Source organism: Lithobates pipiens, unplaced genomic scaffold, assembly GCF_037356315.1.
Source record: "Lithobates pipiens isolate NorthernLeopardFrog02 unplaced genomic scaffold, aLitPip1_a1.2 Scaffold_18, whole genome shotgun sequence".
NCBI lineage: Eukaryota > Metazoa > Chordata > Amphibia > Anura > Ranidae > Lithobates > Lithobates pipiens.
The window spans coordinates 136,748,086-136,770,791 of record NW_027507758.1 but is presented as its reverse complement, the minus strand read 5'-3'; the positions used below and the strand labels follow the sequence as shown (position 1 = coordinate 136,770,791).

The 22,706-nt window shown below is 45.0% G+C and overlaps 1 protein-coding gene across 1 annotated transcript in view; it reads left to right on the top strand.

Moving 5' to 3' along the window:
- The window catches only part of TCP1 (t-complex 1), a 56,905-nt gene that overhangs the window by 18,619 nt on the left and 15,580 nt on the right, over window positions 1-22,706 (top strand). The window contains exons 6-9 of the mRNA XM_077486169.1: window positions 3,640-3,821; window positions 6,129-6,255; window positions 14,189-14,364; window positions 20,730-20,853. Coding sequence (XP_077342295.1) covers window positions 3,640-3,821; window positions 6,129-6,255; window positions 14,189-14,364; window positions 20,730-20,853 — 609 coding nt within the window. The remainder of the gene's footprint in view (window positions 1-3,639; window positions 3,822-6,128; window positions 6,256-14,188; window positions 14,365-20,729; window positions 20,854-22,706) is intronic.

Sequence of the window (22,706 nt, the reverse complement as noted above, 5' to 3'; positions counted from 1 at the left end):
GTGCCACTGGGAGGAGTGGCGGGAGAAGGTGATGTCCCCTCCCGCTCTTCTTGGATAACAATCAAGCGGCTTTTAGCCGCGTCAATTATTATCCTCAGCCAATCGCCCGCTCAAAAAAAAAAAAAAAAACTGTACCGGGATGATGCCTGCAGCTGTGGGCATCATCCCGGTATAACCCACGAAAGCAAAGTACGCACATCTGCCTATGCTCGTGGGAATGTGTTAAACATAATTTATCCAATTCATCTGTGTACTGTTTTTAACCACTTGCGGCTCACTCACATTAGGTGTAATTAGAGCGGGCAGCAGCTCCATGTTCAGCTATGTACCTGTACATTGCAGCCTTCTGGGTTTAAAGCGGGATTCCGCTGCCTTTTTTTTTTTTTTTTTATTTTTTTTTTATTTATTTTTTTAACCTGTGTCACTGGTGGGCGATTCCTACGGTGTCTTTGCAGTTACGATCAGCGTCTTTTTAACCCCCGGCGTGACGATTTCATTGCTAAGGAAAACTTTTAAAAAAGCAATCCGGCTGTTTCCATTTTCACTGTGGGTGTTTGAAGCCCACAGGCATTTACTTCCTGGATGCGATGATGCTGAGCTCCCAGCATCCACCGCTCCATCTCGCACATGCTCATTGAGTGTCCTCTTTGTTTTCCTTCCTCTTGCCTCGTGTGCTATAGTGGTAATGGCAGAGCTGCCTGCCCACTTTCAAAATGGCAATTTCGGACATGCTCTCGTCACGTGACCGTCCTCCTTCCGAAATCTCACGAGATTTCGGCATGACTGTGTCCCCCACTGATTCCTGGAAAATAGCTAAAAAAGTTCCCAGGGACCATTGTGAAGCCGATAAATACGCCTACTCCCATGGGAGGAGAGCCCAGAAGTCGGCATATACGTTAAAAATGTAAATACTGCATATTTTATTTCAATGGTCATAACTGCATCTATGTTCCAAAGCCATTTGAATAAGATGAACTTGCAATTTTCTGTACAAAACCGCTTAAAGGCGGGCATGCGTGCGTCCCCTGCTGTGTTTTGGACACTGCATGAGTTTGGCAGCTAATTTCAACCAGTGATTTTGGCTGAAGTCTGCATGTGCAATTGGCCACAGCCGATCAGCTGAGTTCTGTTTGCCAAAAGTTAGGGTTTTTGAGTTATGTGCATTGCGAACGGCTTTATGGCTTTTTTTTTTTTTTTTTTTTTTTGCAAAGCTGGGACGAAAAACAGACGGATAGTAAATTAAAAGCAGCACACATAACACATGTTTGCTAATAAAAGCTTGTTTTTTTTTTTTTTTTTTTTTTTAATCAAAGTAACAGAACTTAGTCTCCTCGTATAATAAACAAAATCATGTAACTACATACAGTATACACGTTTAGTTTACGTTTATTCCATGAATAGGGTCAAACTAAAAGTAGAAACAGGAAAATAAATTGCATCCACCGGAGAAAAATACAAAGCGGCAGGACAAACCTCACCCAGGGGTTTCGCGTAGTATTAGTAACTTTCTATTTCGTTACACACTGCACGTCTTCCCCCGACCATAGCATGTTGTCGATCAATCCGACTGCATGTCTAGTAGAGTAATACTGGTATGACCCGACAGTTATCACCCATCTGTCAACTTATAGCTGGGTGGGGCTAATCTGTGCAGGTATCAGGGCTATTAAGCCATCTGTCCCAAATCTTGTTGGGGCACCCCCCTATGTTTATATATATATATATATATATATATATATATATATATATATATATATATATATATATATATATATATATATATATATATATATATATATATATATATATATAACTTTTTTTCAGCGACCAGTGGTAGATTCACCTCAGCTATCCATGCCTAGACTGGAAGGAGCAGTGCGCATCCATAGTTTGGATACCAGCTTCCTAGCACTGAACAGAGTCTCTTGTAAAAAAAAAAAAACAAAAAAAAAAAAAACAGTAAGGAATTTGTCAGTCGGAACGTATGAAAAAAAGCCCAACAGACGGCTTTTAGGATCCAGTTGTAGGGGGGAGCCCATGTGGTCATGTAGGAACTGTATGACCTGCGACCAATGGGCCTGGATATCTGTGCAGGTCCATATTAGATGATAAAATGTACATGGGTGGTCGGGGTAATGCGGATTTTGAGGCACTTGATATTTAAGAATTCTTGTCGGTGTAAGGGGGGATTTATGTATGATGTACAATTGAGTCATCTGGTCTGATAGCCTGGGGGATACTTGTTTGATATTTTCAAGGATCTCCTCCCAGTCTGCGTTCTCCAATGGGCCTACCTCTTCTTCCCATCTATGCTTTGCTATATCAATGATTCTGGATACCGAACGTGCTTTAAGTATGCTGTATAAGGTGGAGATCAGTCTGGAGGGGTCTTCACCAACTATAACATCAACCAGGGACAACCCCTGCGGGTTTGGAAAACTCAGTGAATTGAGCCTGGGGGGCATGGGACAGCTGCACATATCGGAATATCATATGCGGAGGTATCCCAAATTCAGCTTGTCTGAAAGCTACGTACTCCAAGAGGGGTAATTACCTGGTGTAAGTACACTATGCCCTTGGATGCCCACAGGCCAGTTCTCAGTAGTGACCTGAGCTCCCCCAGTTAAGAATTATGCCAAAGGGGGGTATGAGAGTGCACCAAGTCTGCCCGGTCATTTTCTGAGCAATTTCCCATATGCGTTTATGTTGGTCAAGCAAAAGACTGCGGCCCTCCCTTCGCCTATTGCTCTCCCTCCCCCTGAACAAGACCTGAAGGGGGGAGTGGGCGTGGCTATGTGGTCTCCTACATGTCAGTGCTTGGTACCTGGGTCCGTCCGTTTTTATGTAAATGGTAAAAATGGGCAAAGCTGGGCCGCAACATAAGAGTGGAAATCTGGGAGCGCTGCTCCTCCCTGATCAGTGGCATTTTTGAGGGTGTTCCATGCCAGTTTGTACACATTACACATGTTTAGACCTACATTTAATCCCCTTTGCCCCTAGATTTTAACCCCTTCCCAGCCAGTGTCTGTACAGTATTGGCACTGGTCACTGTTTCTGTCACTTTGTTGGTGTACCTCCTAGTCAGCTACTGCCAGATTGCAGGCCGCACTATCAGTCCTACTATAAGTTGCGTATCATTGCCATTACTAATATAGCATCATAGCTGTGTAAATTCCAGTATATACCATAGTTAGTAGAAATGTTGCCTTTAAACTTACGCAAATTTTTTTTTTTTTTTTTTTATATATAAGCAATAATAAAACCCAGTGGTGAGCAAATACCATCAAAGAAAGCACTCTATTTGTTTTGGGGGGGAGCGATTTATTTCATTTGTGTATGGTAACAGTGCAATTGGCAGTTAAAGTAGTGCAGTGCCAAGTAGCAAAAAAAGCTCTGTTCATGAAGGGGGTAAAACCCTCCAGAGCTCAATTGGTTAATAAAATATGCAGAGATATTAACAGGCCCTGAGAACATCTCGGGGGATATCAGAACTAGTAAGGGTTGCCTAAAGTAATACTCATCGAGAGAGAATATGAATACTTATTTTAGGAAGCTTTTTGGAATGACTTTTCATTTTGATGGTTCCCGTGTGTGTAAGAAATATCTGTTTTGATGTGTTCACCTTGACTCTTTGTTCAGTGACAGTGACTTTTTTGCTAGCATGGTAGTCGATGCTGCACTTGCAGTGAAGTATGTGGATCCTAAGGGTCAGGCTCGGTACCCCATCAATTCTATCAATGTCCTGAAAGCTCATGGCCGAAGCCAGAAGGAGAGCATCCTTGTCAATGGTTATGCACTCAACTGTGTGGTGGGCTCACAAGGTAATCCGATTTGTGTGTAACCCTTTGGCTTGTCCAACCTGACATAACTAAGACTAGTTTTTAAATAGATAGTTGGCTAGGCTTACAGGATTACTAAAAGCTATTTTTTTTAAAATGACAAACATGTCATACTTACCTGCTTTGTGCAATGGTTTTGCACAGATCAGCCCCGATACTCCTCGGGTTCTTTGGCTCTCCTGGCCCCTGCCAAGTTGCTTGCAATTGGAGCACCTGAGCAGGCTCGCTTCCAAGCTGTGGCTCTGCATGGCCATTCACACAAAACCAATGGCTCACTGTCTCAGCCAATGAGGTTTAGAGTCCCCAGACAGCTGAGACTTTCATGCACATTGCTGGAGGAAGACTTGGGGAGGAGCTGCTGCACACAGGTTTAATCTCATTGAAGTCTATAAACACAGTATATTTCTATAGCTAGCTTAAAAACCCAGCATGCCCTGCTGACTTGTGTTTACTTTGTACACTCATTGGCTGCCAAGATGCTGGGACTTGTAGTTTCACCTGGAGATATACTGACTTCCTCTCGCTGTAGTTAGCCCATTTTTTTTGTATGTGAAAAATGTTACACAAAGTAAATAGATGCCTAACATGTCACGCTTTGTGCACACACACACAATTATGCACACTTGTGGAATGGCGCCAAAATTTACTTAAAAAAAATCTCCACTTTTTGAACTTTTTATTTTTTCAGGTTACCAGTTTAGAGTTAGAGGAGGTCTAGTGCTAGAATTATTGCACACACCTTAACACACGTGGTGATACCTCACATGTGTAGTTTGAACGGAGTTTACATATGTGGGCGTGTTGCATGCGTGTTCGCTTCTGAGCATGAGCTACCAGGGACAGGTGTTTATACAAATTATTTTTTTTTTTTATTATTCCTATTACAAGGAATGTAACCATCCCTTGTAATAGGAATCGATTATGACAGGTCCTCCTTTATGGAGAGATACTGGGTCAATAAGACCCCACATCTCTCCTCCAGCCTGGAACCGCATGTGAGTGAGAAAAAAAATTCACCGTTCTCATGCTGACAGCCGCTATCGTGGCTTTGTTTACTTCTGTGAACCCGGCGTGATGTCATAGCGTCGCTCTCAGGCCTCTGGTCATCTGATCAAATGCTGGACTCAGGAGCACTCCAGCAAGGTAACCCCTCAGGGAGAGCGTTTCTAGGGGGTTTACTGATGCGAGGAGGAGCTGCAAGTGCTTTTGGGGGACCCCAGAAGAGAATCGGGCCACACTGTGCAAAACGAACTGCACAGTGGAGGCAGGTATGTATGTTTTAACAAAAAAGTGTTTACAACCCCTTTTAATATTTGCAAACAAAGTGAAGGTTTCCGAATTGGAATGATAATCTGTCAGGTTTGTAAAATGGTGCTATCGGAACGGATTCAATCATACAGTTTGCAGTGTGCATAGATTTGCAAAACAGTGGGATAAAGAGATATGCCTCAACATTGTTTTTATCTTATGGTTACTGTGAAATGGTGTAAATGCAGTGCATGTTATCTCAGCTTGCAGAGCTTGCCTTTATTAAATGAGTTTACCAAAAATGTAAATATTGCAGATTATACAGCCTCATGCTACATAACTAAGCTCCAATTCATGGTGAATCATTCTAATAATGAGATATTTGTCTACACACCCCATTACCCCCCCCCCCCCCCTTCTCCATTCTTTCCGCATTCACCCCTCCTTTTTTTTTTTTTTTTCTCTCTTCCCCTCTATTTTCTATCAACCTCGCTTGATTTAGGCCTCGAACACTCTCCTGTCCACAGCAAGTTCCCTGTAGGGGTGGACGTAAGGAGATGGGACATGCCTTCGGACCCTGGCCCTGTTTAGCCATCTATATAACTTTCCCTTGGTTTGACGTTTTTTTTTTTTTGTTTGTTTGTTTGTTTTTTTGATTTAGAAGTTAATTGCCTATTTTTGCTATTGTATTTTAATGTTCACTTTTCTACTATTATATGCACTATATCACTTATGGGTGATACATACCAGTATTATCTGTTGTTTATCAATTCATGGCAATTATAAGACTTTCGTGCATATTGGTACTATGCAAATGCTGTGAAATTTACCCTATGTGCCTCATTATAACCGTTTTGTGTTATATAAAACTTAATAAAAAAAATTCTGGAAAAAAAAAGAAAAAAAAGCTCCAATTCATGTTGAATAAACTAAATTTACCATGTCTTTAAATTGAAAACGAATTATTACTCCAACAGCTTAAAATCTGAAATATGTGTGTATCTATAGCTACTTTTATCTTTTTTTTTATTTTGTTTTCAGGTATGCACAAAAGGATCACAAATGCAAAAATTGCTTGTCTGGATTTCAGCCTGCAGAAAACAAAAATGAAACTTGGTGTACAAGTGATCATTTCAGATCCATCCAAGCTGGATCAGATCAGACAAAGGTATGCACATTTGTGGGGAGAATAGTAAAGATGGTTGCAAATGTTGCATTTTGATGAGAGGGGCTCAGATACTCGACCACACACAGGGTCCAGCGTTGTCTTGCTGAAATCCCTTTCTCAGCAGCTGCCTCTGCATCTCACGCCGCCATGTTCATCTGTGACATCAGTAGGCTGCACAGGCTCTTCTGGGTTATGTCGAAGACTACTGATGATGCTCTGGTAGGCCCACTCCCTCTTCTCTTATTGAGTGGGGGGTGATTTGCAGGACTCCCAGTGCCTACTGGCATTTGAACGACATATTTGGGGGCACTGACATTGCTCACTTAGGCAAATGACTGAGCAGGGGGCAGTGAAAACATAAGTTAAAAAAAAAAAAAAACACCCTGATCATTGAGCGGCGGGTGGGCGAGATCCAAAGGAGCAAAATTCCTAAAATCGGTGAAGATCTGCTTGAGGCCCCTTTCACACGGGCTGTCTAATCGGCTCCCCCTGTCAGTTATTCAGAGGAACCTGATTGGACCTTGCACTCTCCCTTATGGAGTGGTGACCTGTCCCCCGCTATCTGATTCTGCCTGTAAAATCCAGATGGATGGTGGTTTTTATTTTCCATCTGTCTGGCCGATTGGATAGGATCACATAAACAGACTGGTGGTCCTGCTTTCACCCAAGTTCCTCATAGTAGAGCGGACAGTCTGTCTCCGCTCTGCACAGTGAGCGGAGACGGATCTGTCATCTGCCTGCTCAGCGGTGATCAGCGGAGCAATCCCCCACTGAGCAGAGTCTGCCAAATGGAGGCCCACTGGTGAAAGGGGCCTTAAGCATTTTTGAGCACAGCATTGTTCTTTTGTAAACTAAGAGGTTGGGGTTCTATGCGTTTGAAAGTGGTCCCATCCACCCCCTCGCCCCCGTTGCTCTGTTGTGCTGTATCCTCATTCCAAATTCTGGTTAGGGCATTGTAACAGTACTCTTCAGGATTGTAAGTTTAGAGTGGGTGGTTACATCTGGAGTGATCGGGTCCCCTCATTTTTTCCTACTTCAGCTCTCAGCTGTGGCTGCGCTTTCCTCAGAACCACAGGCTTAATTATGTGCGGGGTATTTCCAACAGTTGTAGTAATGTTTCCCCATTTTATTTGCTGCCACACATCACTAATGGTGTGAGCAGTTATACGCGTGGGGTAAAGTATTAATGGGTTTCTGTTTTTTGTGGTGAAGAGTGACTTGTATGCTTTCCACCTTCACAGAAGCTGTACATGATACACTTGCAGTCTGCCTTTAATCAGACTGGTGGTTTCTCCTGTTTAGTGGTAGTTGATCTTGACGTACAATATAGTTTTAGTAAATCACATTGAAAGATTTGTAGCTTTTACTGAGACCTTTTCTACTTCTCAGATCAATACCTCCACTGTACATAGCATCAGCTCTATGACTGACGCTCCTATTGCACGATGTAAACGCACTCCTCGCTCCCCAGTTGGATTTTTTTTTCTCCCATATAACCTCTCCTCTCCCCCTTTTTTCTCTTATTTTTTTGTTCCTTTCCCTCTTTAATTCACAAAATTTTGGTATGTCTCAACCCTAGTGGGGCACCTCCCCATTGCGGTGCAGGTGATTACATAACCTTGGCTGCCTAAATATTTATGGTTTTAGCCTTGGGTAATTTCCTGGAGTGATCTTATCTCGGGTAGAATGTACCTAGAAACTAATGGTGTATCTGTTTTGTATTGATATGTGTCACACACACATAATATTATTTATCTATCCTATCTATCTATATATTATATAATTTTTTTTTTTTTTTACATCTAGGTTGACTGGGCTATTAAACCATTACACATTTTTTACATCCTTTTATTATAAAGGACTCTCCATGTGTAGAGGTTAAAGGGTGCTCCTTTGTCTTTTGCAATCTTAAAGGGAACAACTGAACTTGCTTCATAGACCATTTATGTATTCATACATGGAGATCGCATCCCAATTTCCTCTTCTCGAGGTGGAATAAATGTATTTGATAAATTGGAAAATAAAAAAATAATTGAAGTGTGGGCTATAACTAATCTTAAGGTGGCACTATGCTTGTCTTCTATTCAGCCCTGCAGTCATCCAGAGCTGCCTGCTGCTGACTTTTTTTTTTTTTTTTTTTTTTTTCCCCCCCTTTTTACATTGTCCTAACTACTATGTACAAGGAAGTTGCTTTATATTTGGCCTGGCCACGTGATCTCCCCAGCAGAGGCTTCAGGGGAGAGGAGGAACAGCAGACAATAGAAGCCCCATAGTATGTCTATGACGTTGCCATCCAGGCATTCCATTGGTTGTCAGCTCTCCTTCTTTGAAGCTAGCTGGCTGAGGAGATCATGTGACCAGACCAAAATGCACTGAGAATCGATGGGTATAAACATATTCTTCTTGAATAGTTGATAGAAATGGGGGGGGTGTTAAGTATTGCTCCCTGACACTTTTTTTTTTTTTTTTTGTAAACTGTTGCCACAAGCTCTAGGTTGCATGATGCAGAAATGGTTGACTCCAAAGTACATTGCCTTCATTAACCACTTCAGCCCCGGGAGAATTACCCCCTTCCTGACCAGAGCACTTTTTGCATTTCGGCACTGCGTCTCTTTAACTGACAATTGCACGGTCGTGTGTTGCACCCTAACAATTTACTTTTTTGGGTGAAAAAAAAAATGGTGCTTTCTTTTGGTGGTATTTGATCGCCTCTGGTTTTTATTTTTGCTCTATAAACAAAAAAGCAACAATTTTGACAAATTTTGTACTTTTTGCTATAATATCCCCTTTAAAAAACAAAAAACATTTTTTTTTTCTCCATTTAGGCAGATTATGTATTCTACATATTTTTTGGTAAAGCGTTTGCGCAAAAGTTATAGCGTCTACACAATAGGGGATAGATATATATAGAATTTACTAGTAATGGCGGCAATCAATTTTTATGACTGACTTTATGGCGGACACATCAGACAATTTTGACATGTTTTTGGACCATTGGCATTAGTACATGGATAAAAATGTCACTGGTAGGGAAGGGGTTAACACTGGGGGCGCTCTAGGGTTTAACTGTGTTCCCTGTGAGGTGATTCTAACTGAAGGAGCAGACTGACTAGAGGAAGTGATGGATCGTGGTTCCTAGCTAATAGCAACACACGATCTGTCACCCCGGTCAGAACAGGGAAGTGTGTGTTTACACACACTCGTCCCTGTTCTGTGTCTCCTGCTCACAATTACGTGTGGTTGGCCACGAGCATCGTCGCACGATCTTGTCTGCTACCCTGACTGCCAACCTATAGCTACGACGGCTCACACAGGGCAGCCAACCTGCCACAGTATAACTGCGGTGGTTGGTCGGGAAGCGGTTAAAGCAGTATAAAACCCAAAAGTAAACATTTTATTACTGTTTATAAAGTGTTAGCTGGAAGTTGACTTAAATTTGTTTAGTGTATCTTAATCTGGTAGTACAACACTTGCCTCACCCCAGACTGACAATGCTGCTGTCCAAAGGTGCCTCTGTTGCTCCTTCATGTGGCCAGATCACCAAGTTAAAGCAGGGGGGTAAACACAAAAAATGAATGCAGCCACCATGTCCAATGATTGGTAATCTGCAATATATTAAATTTCTCTTATATTCACCGACCGACACAGCTCCTCTCTGTAACTAACTAAATGGGTTGTATAGCCTGCCATTAGGAGAAACTAGGCTAAATTGTTATGCAATACACAGAACTTTAATCCCACCCCTGGGGGGTGGATCCTGTGCTATCAACCCTTCCCACTGCTCCTAGCAGCTTCAGTTTTTATTTTTCCTAGCAAGGATAATGACCTAGGAAACCCTGCGGGCCTCTCGGTCCATATTTTGGCTGCAGGTTTGCTGCTTTTTGCGCAAGATAGAAGATCTCAGGATCTTCCATCAACTGCCGGCTGGCTGATAGGCTGGTTAATGATATCCTTGTAGTCTCCCCAGTCTGGCCATCGAGCGTGAGCAGGCCGCAGCTAAGGCTTGGCAGGCCCCGACATGCCTCAGCTCCAGAGGTGGTCGGGCTTCAATGCTCCGGGGTATACATATGACCGGCTACTGATGTCTGGATCACAGTATACAGAGGCCAACAGCTACCCTTTAGCTGCGCAGGACTAGGTCTGTGGTGGAATGTCTCCTAGCTCTTCAGTGGTAAGTACGGCTCTCCCTGCTTCGGTGGGGTGAGCAGCTGGGCATTCCCTGGGGGGTCAATTCGGGGGCCACCTCACCTCCCTACCACCCCTCCTTCCTCCCTCTGAGGGGGGTGTCTGCATGCGCTGCGGGCGGTGTGTGTGTGTGCGTGTCACTGTTTCTCACCTGTGGGCGCTCTGTGCGGCTGGCGTTAGTCCTGGTAAAGGTCTGGGGGTCCCAAACATGCTTGTGGAGGTTTCTCTGACTGTTAGCAGGCAGCACGTATTTTTTTTTTTTTTTTTTTTTGTCACTGCATGGCGCCGTTCCGGCTGCCTTCTTGGATTTGGGAAAGCTGTAAATTCCCCTGGTGAGCTTCAGCAGCCATTTTCTTGAGGATTTTCTATTGATTACATTGGCGGCCATTTTCTTGAAGCCTGAACGCTTTTTTTTTTCGCCGCTGTCCTCTTGTGGCAGCATTACATGTGCTTTCACTTGCTGCTTTCTGTGTCCACTGTGTGCAGGACGCTGGATGGCTCTTTGCTGAACACTGCAGCTGCTCTGCAGATCGTGCACCGCTGTTTATAGCTGCTGACAGTTTTCTCCTCTCTGCAACTGGGTACCTCCTAGAGGACTACAGGCACTGCTTGTGGCTTTTCACAGAACGCCCCAGGGTGGTTAGTTGAGCGCAAAGTACCCCCCCACCCACGTGGCGGCAGCAGGAGGGTGGGACCTTCAGTCCTAAGTCCCCTTGCCGGTGGCAGACAGGCTAGGGTCAGCATGGCTTCAGAAACTGGTGTTTCTTCCCCCGAAATCCAGAGTATAGCAACCGGGTCACCTGCAGTTAGTGCGGTACGCATAGACAACCGGACAGCAGTCCTTGACTCCTATTTTACTAAGATAGAGGCGGCACATGGCAGGAAAGGTGCACGCTTCCAGGGGTTCTACTCAAATCTGTTTGGGGTTCCCAAGAAGGAAGGGGTACGTCCAATATTGGACCTAAAAGCCCTCAATTGCTTTGTAAAAGTGCAGAGGTTCGGAATGTAATCAGTTCGCTCAGTAGTCGTGGCACTCCAAAGGGACTTCCTGGCATCCTTGGACATTGAGGATGCCTACCTGCACTTACCCATATGCCTTCGGCATCAAACGTTTCTGCGTTTGGCAGTCGGAAGCCCACTATCAGTTTGTGGCTCTTCCGTTTTTGGCCTGGCATCAGCCCCCCGAGTCTTTACCATAGTACTGGCTCCAGTATTGGCGTTGAGACAACGTGGGATCGCGATCGTGTGTTACCTAGACTATCTACTCCTGAGAGCTTCTTCTGCCTCAGAATTAGGAGGATGTGGCGCTTCACATTTCAGTCCCTGCAAGAATTTGGGTGGCTGTTGAACCTAAAAGAGATGGTGGTTGTACCAACTCAACGTCTAGGGTACCTGGGGTTGCTGTTAGACTCCAGGGAAGCAAGGCTTTTTCTCCCCTCAGACAAATTGCTGACTCTCAGATCTGCGGTCAAACTACTGATGAACCGCAAGTGGTCATCGCTCCGATTTTGCATGCGGGTGCTGGGGCTCATGGTAGCCTCCTTCGAGGCAGTACCGTATGCCCAGTTCCACACCAGAGTCCTGCAGAAGGAGATCTTGACAAAATGGGACAAATCTCCATTGTCCCTGGATCCGGCAGATCCAGGTGAGCCAGCCAGTTACACTCCCTGATCTGGTGGTTGAGGTCCCCAGTGATTCAGTCCAGAAAATCGTTCCTTCCTCTGAAATGGATGGTGATCACTACGGACACCAGTCTATCCGGCTGGGGTGGAGTGATGGGGATTCAGTCGGCTCAGGGCCTCTGCTCGACGGAAGAATCCCAGTTGTCGATCAATCTGCTCGAATTGAGAGCGATCAGGTTGTGTCTCCACAAATGGTGTCTTCAGGGGCTACCGACAAGGATACAGTCGGACAACTTGTGGCGTACATAAATCACCAATGGGGACCCAGAAGCTCAGCCAATGCTCGGGAGGTCGCTCACATACTTCGTTGGGCAGAGCAACAAGTTCCGGCCCTGTCGGCCATTTACATCCCGGGGGTGGAAAATTGGCAGGCGGACTGAGTCGACGGATGCTAGACCCAGGAGAGTGGGCATTGCATCCGGAAATATTCAGGCTGCTGTGCCTGAAGTGGGGCATGCCAGATGTGGATCAATTGGCCTCCCGTCTCAAACGGAAGGTGCCCAGGACGAGAGATCCGTGGGCAGATGCGCTGGTGGCTCCTTGGTATCGGTACCAGCTGATCTATGCCTTTCCTCCACTGAAACTATTGCCACGTCTGATTCAGAGTGGAAGCCGAGGGGATTCCAGTAATTCTGCTTGCCCCAGATTGGCCTCAGTGGCCCTGGTACGCAGACCTGGTGTGTCTAGTGGCAGGCGCTCCCTGGCGACTGGCACTGAGAGAGGACCTCCTATCTCAAGGTCCAATCTTTCACCCTGCTTTACCATCGCTGGCTTTAATGGCATGGCTATTGAGCCAGGTGCTGCGGAACGGGGTCTGTCAGACTCGGTGATTCAAACTATGCTGAGGGCGCGGAAATCTTCACGGAAGATATACTATCGTACCTGGAAGGCCTACATCTCCATGTGGGAGGAGAATGGGTGGCATCTACGCTCCTTTTCTATATCCAGGATCTTGCTGTTTATTCAGCAAGGAGTAGACCAGAGATTGGCGTTGAGCACCATTAAGGGGCAAATTTCAGCCTTGGCTGTTTTTTTTCAGCGACCCCTGGCGTCTCACTCATTAGTGAGTACCTTTTGTTCATGGGTTAAGACATGAAGTCCCTCCGGTGCGTCCCCTGTTACCCCCATGGGATTTGAACCTGGTGTTGGCGCTTCAGAAGCCGCCGTTTGAAAATATCAGGGAGATTCCCCTGTTGACTTTCACAGAAGGTGGTTTTTCTAGTGGCCATCACATCGGCCAGGAGGGTTTCGTAATTGGCGGCCTTGTCCTGTAAGTTGCCTTATCTGGTCATCCACAGGGATAAGGTGGTGTTGTGCCCGCAACCGTCCTTTCTACCGAAAGTGGTTTCGGCTTTTCATATCAATGAGGACATTATATTACCATCATTGTGGCTTAAGCCGAAGCACCCCAATGAGGTGGCCCTTCACGCTCTTGATGTGGTTAGAGCTCTGAAGGTGTACTTGTCTGCCACAGCTCCCTTTCGGAAGTCAGACTCACTGTTTGTTTCAGTGGCTGCTCCTAAGAAAGGCATGGCGGTCTCGTCGGCCACCATTTCCAGGTGGATCAGACAGATTGTAGTCCAAGCCTACGCTTTTAAGGAGCAGGTGCCCTCCTTTCCAGTCACGGCCCACTCTACAGGAGGAATCGTAACGTCTTGGGCCTTCCAACGCCAAGCGTCTGTCGTTCAGGTGTGTAAGGCGGCGACCTTACACACAGTAAACAGTGGGAAGGATTGATAGCACAGGATCCGCCCCCCCCCCAGGGGCGGGATTAAAGTTCTGTGTATTGTGTAAAAAAAAAAAACCTTTTTGCCTAGTTTCTCCTAATGGCAGGCTATACAACCCATTTAGTTAGAGAGGATCGGTGAATTACAGAGAAAAGGATTTTACAGGGAGTATAAAAAAATCCTATTTTTTGGTTTAATGCCACTGTCATTTTTTATTTTTTTTTTCCCCACAGTTACCAACCAAGCAGTGTACTCAGATCAGCTTATAAAACTGTTCTATAAAATTCTGCCCTTTTGCTGTGTTTGTATGCTCAGTTTTCTTTTATATTTTTCTTATAGGGAATCTGACATTACCAAGGAGAGGATTCAGAAGATCTTAGCAACTGGAGCGAATGTTATTCTTACTACTGGTGGCATTGATGATATGTGCCTCAAATACTTTGTTGATGCAGGTGCAATGGCTGTGCGAAGAGTTCTTAAAAAGGATTTGAAACGTATTGCAAAAGCTACTGGAGGTAGGCTTGAGTACAACTTGACACACTTTCTGAAAGCAGACACCCTAGAGAATAATATACTGTCGGTTTTCGGTCTAGGAAGTGCAAAATTTCAGTAAAAAAACATACATTAAAGGTAATTTTAGGTCACAAAATACTTATTTTATTTTAACAAAAAGACAAGGTTGCACAGAGTAAATACCAAACATGTCAAATCTGACGCGTGACATGGCGACAAGCTTCAGAACCCTATATTTTTCCATGGGCGACACTTTCAAAGCCTCATATAGGTCATCTGTTTAGCGTTAAGGAGGTCTGGTGCTTGAATTATTACTCTTACTCTGGCATGCCTGACTGTATGTGACGTGTAGCACAATAGGCGTTTTTATATGTAGGCACCTCCGATGCATTTTATTTTGATTTATTTTATGTGCTTGGATATAGATAGATAGATAAAAAAAATTTTTTATATATATTATATCGTGACAGGTTCTCTTTTATGAGACATTTGGGGTCTAAAAGACCCTGGATGGTCTCCCCTGAGCTCCACTGAATGTAATGCAATGCAGATTGCATTGTAACGCATTCTTTCCTGGCCACTGAGAGCGCACACAGCTGGAGAATTGACCACGGTGTGTTCTCCTGCATGCTATGCCGGTTTACATCCACCCCAAACGCCCCCCCCCCCTTTCATGGCGAGGCCATTTGTTGAAATATGCGTCTTTTTTCCCCCCAACACATAGAGCTATTTTTTGGTGGTATTTGATCACCACTGCACTTGTTTTTTTTTTGTTTTTTGTTTTTTGCGTAATACGTAAATTTTGACTTTTTTTTTTTTTTTTTTTTTTTTTTTTTACATCCGATTTTAAAAATAAAAAAAGTATTACATTTAGGCCAATGTTATGTTTTTATTTAGAAAAATACCAATAAGTGTATATTGGTTTGTGAATAGCATCTGCAAACTATGGATTAGATTTATGCGATTTCTGTAAGTTTTCTTATATTCTAGTAATGGCGAATATCTGACTGAGGCTGGGTTCACACTCCTCCAACGGATGCGACTCGCAGCAGGGTTCCGATGCGTCCTTGTTCTCCGTTTCAGAGATGAATCTGTGCTGAGTTTTTGCTGTCAATTGGCCCTGAAACTGAGCCAAAGATGCACAGCGTTGCTGTGCAAGCTGCTCCACAGCCTCAAGGGAAAAATGTGAACTGGCTCCATAGAGAGCTGGTCACAATCTCCTGTCATTCGATTATATTTGCATAGGTGTGAACCCAGCCTTATAGCGGTACTGCAATATTACAGCGGGCCATCGGACACTGACACGAATGACAATAATACAGTAGTCTGTGCTAAAAATATGAACGGTCACTGTACCGTTAGAACTGAAAGATGCCTTGTTTACATAAACATTTCTCAGGTATCTGTGTATTGCTGAGCGGCGGGTGCTGGAGGACATGGAGTGCCTGGCACCTCCACATCAGCTTCTGCTGTAAAATATCTAACGCCTGCTAACATCTGATCTGCTAAAACTGACCAATTGTGGAAACATTTGCCATATGACCACCCCGTAGAGGGCAGCGGGCTGTGTAGTGGAGCAGACACGGACCTGTCATCCATCTGCTCAGTGGCTATCAGTAAAACCCCCCCCCCCCGAACAGATTCCGACCCGTGTGGAAGTGGCCTTAAGAACAATTTCCAGTTCTATAAAGTCTATAACAGCTAGTGAGCACTGGCAGCAGTCATCCTTAGTTGGCCAGTTCTGTAGTAATTTATTAACAAATTAAAAACGCCCACAAAGTGCAAGATAAAGAATCGCTTATGTATACAATAAATGTGCTACGTTTGTCCTTGTCCTGTGGTGACCACCACCACAACCCAGAAGCTGTAGATAGACGTGTTGGGGCATGGATGCCCTGTGTATGCCAATAAGTTTTCCTCAACCAGCATGGAACGCATGGGTCCATGTGAGCTCAGAGGGAGGGGCTGGAAAGATGACACGTTAAACTTGGAGCATATCCTACGGGCTTACATGACCAATTTCTTTATCCTGCATTTCGTGTTTAAGCGGTATGGTATAGTCTATACTCAGGCTATTCTTCTAAGGCCCCCCCCCCCCCCATTTTTGCTGTATCCTCATTCCAAATTCTGGTTAGGGCATTGTAACAGTACTCTTCAGGATTGAAAGTTTAGAGTGGGTGGTTACATCTGGAGTGATCGGGTCCCCTCATTTTCTCCTACTTCAGCTCTCAGCTGTGGCTGCGCTTTCCTCAGAACCACAGGCTTAATTATGTGCGGGGTATTTCCAACAGTTGTAGTAATGTTTCCCCATTTTATTTGCTGCCACACATCACTAATGGTGTGAGCAGTTATACGCGTGGGGTAAAGTATTAATGGGTTTCTGTTTTTTGTGGTGAAGTGACTTGTATGCTTTCCACCTTCACAGAAGCTGTACATGATACACTTGCAGTCTGCCTTTAATCAGACTGGTGGTTTCTCCTGTTTAGTGGTAGTTGATCTTGACTTGGTGATCGGGCCCCCTCACTTTTTCCTCCAGCTCTCAGCTGTGGCCGTGCTTTCCTCAGAACCACTGGCTGGCGAGTGCATTCTTGTCGTGCTTCCTGGTTTTAATTTTAAGCGCCACGCCACTGCGAAGAGGTCCAGGTACAACTTTATTCCATTAAATTAGGCGTACAGATCAAGAAAATAGATGATGTGTTTCGGGGGTGTCCGTGCCCCCTTCATCAGGGATTGATTGGCAACCAAGTGAACAAACCAGTAGTGAACTGGACTTACAATAGTATTTATCCCAGTGTCGGTTGAAAGCACAGGCCTAATTAACAGCTTGTCTGGCTGCCAAACCTACAGGACCAGCGCCATCTTTCCATTTTCCTCAAACGGAGGCACATAATCTTATGCTGAGATGTGGAATTTGCACCTCAAGGAGACTGTGTAAAAGAGTGATTTTTATTTCTTATATTCACCGACTGACATAGCTCCTCTCTGTAACAAATGGGCTGTTAGCCTTATCACTAGGAGAATACTAGGCATAGTTGTAACACAACACTCAGAACTTAGTTCCGCCCAGGGGGCGGTCCCTCGGGCTACAACCCTCCTGTCTGCCAGACAGACCTCAGTTTTATTTTACCTAGTGAAGGAGAGACCTAGGAACCCTGTGGGCCCATCGGTCCGTGCTTTTTTTTTTTTTTTTTTATGCATAAGCTTGGCTTTTTGCACAAGATGAATGATCCTGTGATCAGCTACCAACAGCCGGCTGAGTGACAGGCTGGATACCCTTATCCTTGTAGTCTCCCCAGCCCATGGAGCGTGTGCAGGTCACAGCTACGGCTCGGCAGGCCAAGATGAAACCTCAGCTCCAGAGGTGGTCGGTGAGCTCTTATGGTCCAGGGTGTACATATGACCGGACTACTGATGTCTGTGTCACAGTATGCCAAGGCCGGCAGCTACCCTGTACTGATCAGTGAGTAGTTCTGCACTGGAATGTCTCCCAGCTCTTCAGGACTGGTAAGTACAGCTCTCCCTTCCTCGGCAGGGCTGAGCAGCTGGCCATTCCCTGGGAGGTCGATTGGAGGGTCCCTCACCTCCCTGTCTTCTCTTCCCTGTCCCAATCTCCTCCCCCCCCCTCCTGGGGTATGCTGCATGTGGCTGCTGAGTGGTGTATGTGTGCTCTCTCCGTGGGCTCCCTGAGATGGGGGGAGGGGGGGGCTGGCTGGCTAGCGGTGTCCTGGGTTCTCTCTGTTAAGCTCCTGGAAGGTGCCTGAGCGTCTACTGTGGTTGGGTGTGGCACTGTGTCTGTCACATTGCTTTCTTTATTGCCTCATGGAGCTGCTGGGGGCAATTTTAGGTGTGGGCAAGGCAGCATGCCCTCCTGGGCTTCAGCGGCCATTTTCCAAGGGATCTCCTATTCAGGACACTGGCGGCCACTTTCTGGAAGCCTGAACATTTTTTTTTTTCCAGTGTTCTCTAGCAGCAGCATGGCTAGGTGCTCTCACAGCCATTTTCCGTGTTTCCTGTCTGTGTACTGGCCACCGGCTGGCCATTTTATTGAAGCCTGATCACGTTTTTTTACATTTAGTGCTCATTCCGGCGGCTGCCACCCACACAGCGTTTGTTTCCTCTGCACTTTTGAGCACTCGGTGCGCAGGCACTACTTGTGAACAGCGCAGGCACTACTTGTGAACAGCGCAGGCACTACTTGTGAACAGCGCAGGCACTACTTGTGAACAGCGCAGGCACTACTTGTGAACAGCGCAGGCACTACTTGTGAACAGCGCAGAACTCCTCGGGGTGATGAGTCTGGCAGGTGGACTATTTGAGTCGACAGATGCTGGACCCAGGAGAATGGGCATTGCATCCGGAGACATTCAGGTTGCTGTGCCTGAGGTGGGGCACACCAGACGTGGATCTGCTGGCCTCCCATATCAATCAGAAGGTGCCAAGATTCGTATCCAGGACAAGAGATCCCTGGGCCGATGCGTCAGACGTGCTGGTGGCTCCGTGGGGTCAGTACCAGCGGATCTACGCCTTTCCTCCACTGAAACTTATCACGTCTGCTTTGCAGAGTGGAAGCCGAGGGGATCCCAGTAATACTGGTTGGCCCAGATTGGCCTCAGCGTCCTTGGTACACAGACCTGGTGTCAGACGCTCCCTGGCGACTGCCGTTGCGAGAGGACCTTCTGCAAGGGCAATCGGAACGTCTTGGGCCTTCCGACACCAAGCGTTTGTCGCTCAGGTGTGTAAAGCGGCGACCTGGTCGTCTATTCGGCAGTCTATCCAAACGTTAACCGAGTTCTACAAGGTAGATGTCTGTGCATTGGCTGATGCCTGTTTTGGCTGCAAAGTTTTGCAGGCGGCCGTATAGTTGCAATTGAATATGCAATATATATATTTCCTGGTTTTCGGTAAAAACAGTACGATTAAGTTAATGTGCAGTTTTTTTTGAGCGGTTATGGGTAGTCACTCCTGTTGAGGGTACCCTGTGTCCCCCCCCCCCCCCCCCCCACGCACTGTACCCACAAAATAGTTTCACTAGTTCCCACTTGCCATGCTGGATGAAGTTTTCTATGCTGTTTTCCCACCCCTCGTTTGGCACTGCTTGGAGACATCCCATTTGTTAGAGAGGAGCTGTGTCGGTCGGTGAATATAAGAGAAAATAGGATTTTTTTTTTTTTGTACTCGCTGTAAAATCCTTTTCTCTGTAATTCACCGACCGACACAGCGCCCGCCCCTCCTTTTTCTTTAAGTTATACTGCTTGTTGATGTACTGAGGTCTGTCTGGCAAATGGGAGGGTTGTAGCCCGAGGGACTGCCCCCTGGGCAGAACTAAATTCTAAGGGTTACAACTATGCCTAGTATTCTCCTAGTGATGAGGCTAACAACCCATTGAGTAAAAAAAATTAAATTTTTCAGATTTATCTCAGATCCACTCTCCAGAGAGACACCTCAAAGTTTGGCAGGGCATATGTTTTGATTCTTTGTGTCACTGACAGTGAGAGCTCATTGTGACCTTATAACTGCATGGGTCGCTCAGGTTCGATTGGGAGGAGGTATGTAGACCGTGCATCCATAGTTGCTACTAGAGTGCTGATAGGGGATGGAGCCCGTCCTGACTCCTGCAAAAGTTCAAGAAAGGAAGGGTGTCCTGCTGCAATAAATGGAGTGGCAACCTCGGCATGACCAGGCCATGCGCCAGTGTTTCTCACCCCCCACATACACACCCAATATGACTAAGTTCTGGGGGGGCGAAGTGAAACACCTTGACTGCATGGCATGGCTGGAGTCCAGGCTGAGGTTGCCACTCCATTCATAGCAGCAGGACACCTTAGATGTGGGCCTTCCAGGGGTTACCCTTTTCTTGAGAGCTCAGCCTTAGATGGGAGAAAGCAGCTGCATGTGTGCTAAATGCATACTGAGAACAGCCTGGATGGGAGGGAGAGGAGGGTGAGAGGAGCTGCCTTTGTGTGAAGATACTCACAACATCCTGGACGGGAGTGGGGTGCAAAGAGCTGAATCACTGCTGAAGTCTGGGGAGCATGTAGACCGGCAGGAGCCCATGTCGGTCATAAAGAAGAGGAAGAATGGATTGGATCCAGACATTGTGGTCTGGCTGATGCTGCAAGACGGACCTTGGCCCCTCCCACAGGTATTTTCTTTAACAAGAGCTGTACATTTCAGAGGGCAGAAAATCGTTTTTTCTTAGTAACATCTCACCAAGATTCATATAATGCAAAAATTTATTGAACCCGTACTGCTACTCAAAGCATTTGTTAATCATTTATTACTATACTGCACTTAGGTGGCACTTCCCTTTCCACCTAAATGCATTTTTAGCCTTTTGATTGAACACCCAATTATCTTGTTTTCACAGCAATGGTTTGCTCAACACTTGCTAACCTGGAAGGTGAAGAAAGCTTTGAGCCTGCCATGCTGGGGCAGGCTGAAGAAGTTGTACAAGAGAGAATATGCGATGATGAGCTAATCCTAGTTAAAAAGTAAGTGGACAGTCGACTAATTTTAAATGATTCGGTGTACCAATTCATTACCACAGCAATCTGTATTTTGTCCTCAGCTGACCTACAGTGAAAAATGATTTTGATTCCCTTCAGATTTTGGAAGTTTGCCCACTTGCAAAGAAATGAAGGGTCTATAATTATCGCAGGTGTTTTTTAAATGAGACCGAATATCAACCAAAAATAAACGCCATACAAGTGTTATAAATTGAGCTGTGGTTCTGTGAGTAAAATAAGTATTTGATCCCCTACCAACAATTTTATCTTCTACAGACTGGCATGTGCACAGTATGTGCTCATGTGATACACAAATTAGTCCTGTCAATTTTAAGAAGGTGCTCAACTTGTGTGTATAAAAGACACCTTGGCCACAATCTTTCTTCCATCTTCCTCACCATCATGGGCAAGATCAGAGCGCTGTCAAGGGACGTTGGGGATAAGATTGTTAACCAGCACAATGGGTTACAAGATGATCCGGCAAGAAGCTTGGTGAAAAGGAGACAACTGTTTCTAGCTTTTATTTGCAAATGGAAGAAATACAAAATAACCATCAATCCTCTATGCAAGCTTTCGCCTCATGGGATAAGGCTGATCATAAGAAAAGTGAGGGATCAGCCCAGAACTACACAGGAGGAGCTTGTAAATGATCTCAAGGTAGTTTGTACCACGGTCATCAATTTAAATCCTACAGCACCCGCAAGGTCCCCCTCAGGAAGGCACATGTACAGACCCTTTGCCCAATTGAGAGGGGGCTTTAGCCTTCCTTTTTCTCGCTCTATTGGTATTCAGCTTCTTCATGCTTTGAGAGAGCAGTTTGGCTCACGCTCACTTCCTCTACAGATGTCCCCATTAGAGAAGCTGCTTAAAAACTCGGCCGATACAAAATTGATTTCCAAATATTACTCTGCACTAATGGCCGATTCTAACCTGTGATTTGCGTCTGCACAGAACCGATGGACTACTTTTAGATATTCAATTTATGTTTAGACTGAATTTGTAGATATTTATAAAAGCTCAGTCATAGTCTCTAGAAATAGTCATACAAATTAAGATATTCCACCATGGTCATCTCACCCCTTATCAAATGTGTAAGATGGGATTGCGTGCCACGCCCGAGTGCTGTAGAGGCTGATTTCCTTCATTGCTTTTTGGTCCTGTCCATTTTGTTTCTTAATTTTGGTCCACAGTAGATTTATTTTTATTCAATATTCTGAGTGTCCCTAATATTTTTACATCCTAAAAATTGTCTCCTGGGTTTTTTTTTTTTTTTCAAATTCTCATTTTTGTATATACTAAACCATTACTACACATCTAATATTTTTTGCTAGAAAGACTATTCTCTTGAGCAGGAAAAGGACTTCTGTGCTCACTATAGCCACCTGGCTGCAGTTGATCAACAATAGCTTACTCCTATAGAAGCTTACTTTTGAGCTGCGAAAGTGACCTCTTTTTTTGATATGGAGTGGATGAATATCCAGCCCCCCTTTACTCTGGTGTCTTCAGGCTGCGGAGACTAGTCTGTATTGCTGATATTTACTTTTCCACATAAATCGGTGACATAATGTGTTTATAGTTTTAAAATCTTACATATAGCTGTGTTTTTCATTTATGTATACCTTGGTTGTGAGACTCAGGAGGTACAGTTTAGTTGCGGTTGTAATCTTTTATTGGTGGTTTATGTATAAATTTCGATAAACGTATCTTAAAAAAAAAAAGCATCTAATTGATTCAGAGAAGGATTGGGAGAAAATGCTGTGGTCAGAGGAGACCAAAATTTAGCTCTATGACATGAACACGACTCGCCGTGTTCTGGAGGAAGAAGAATGCTGACTATG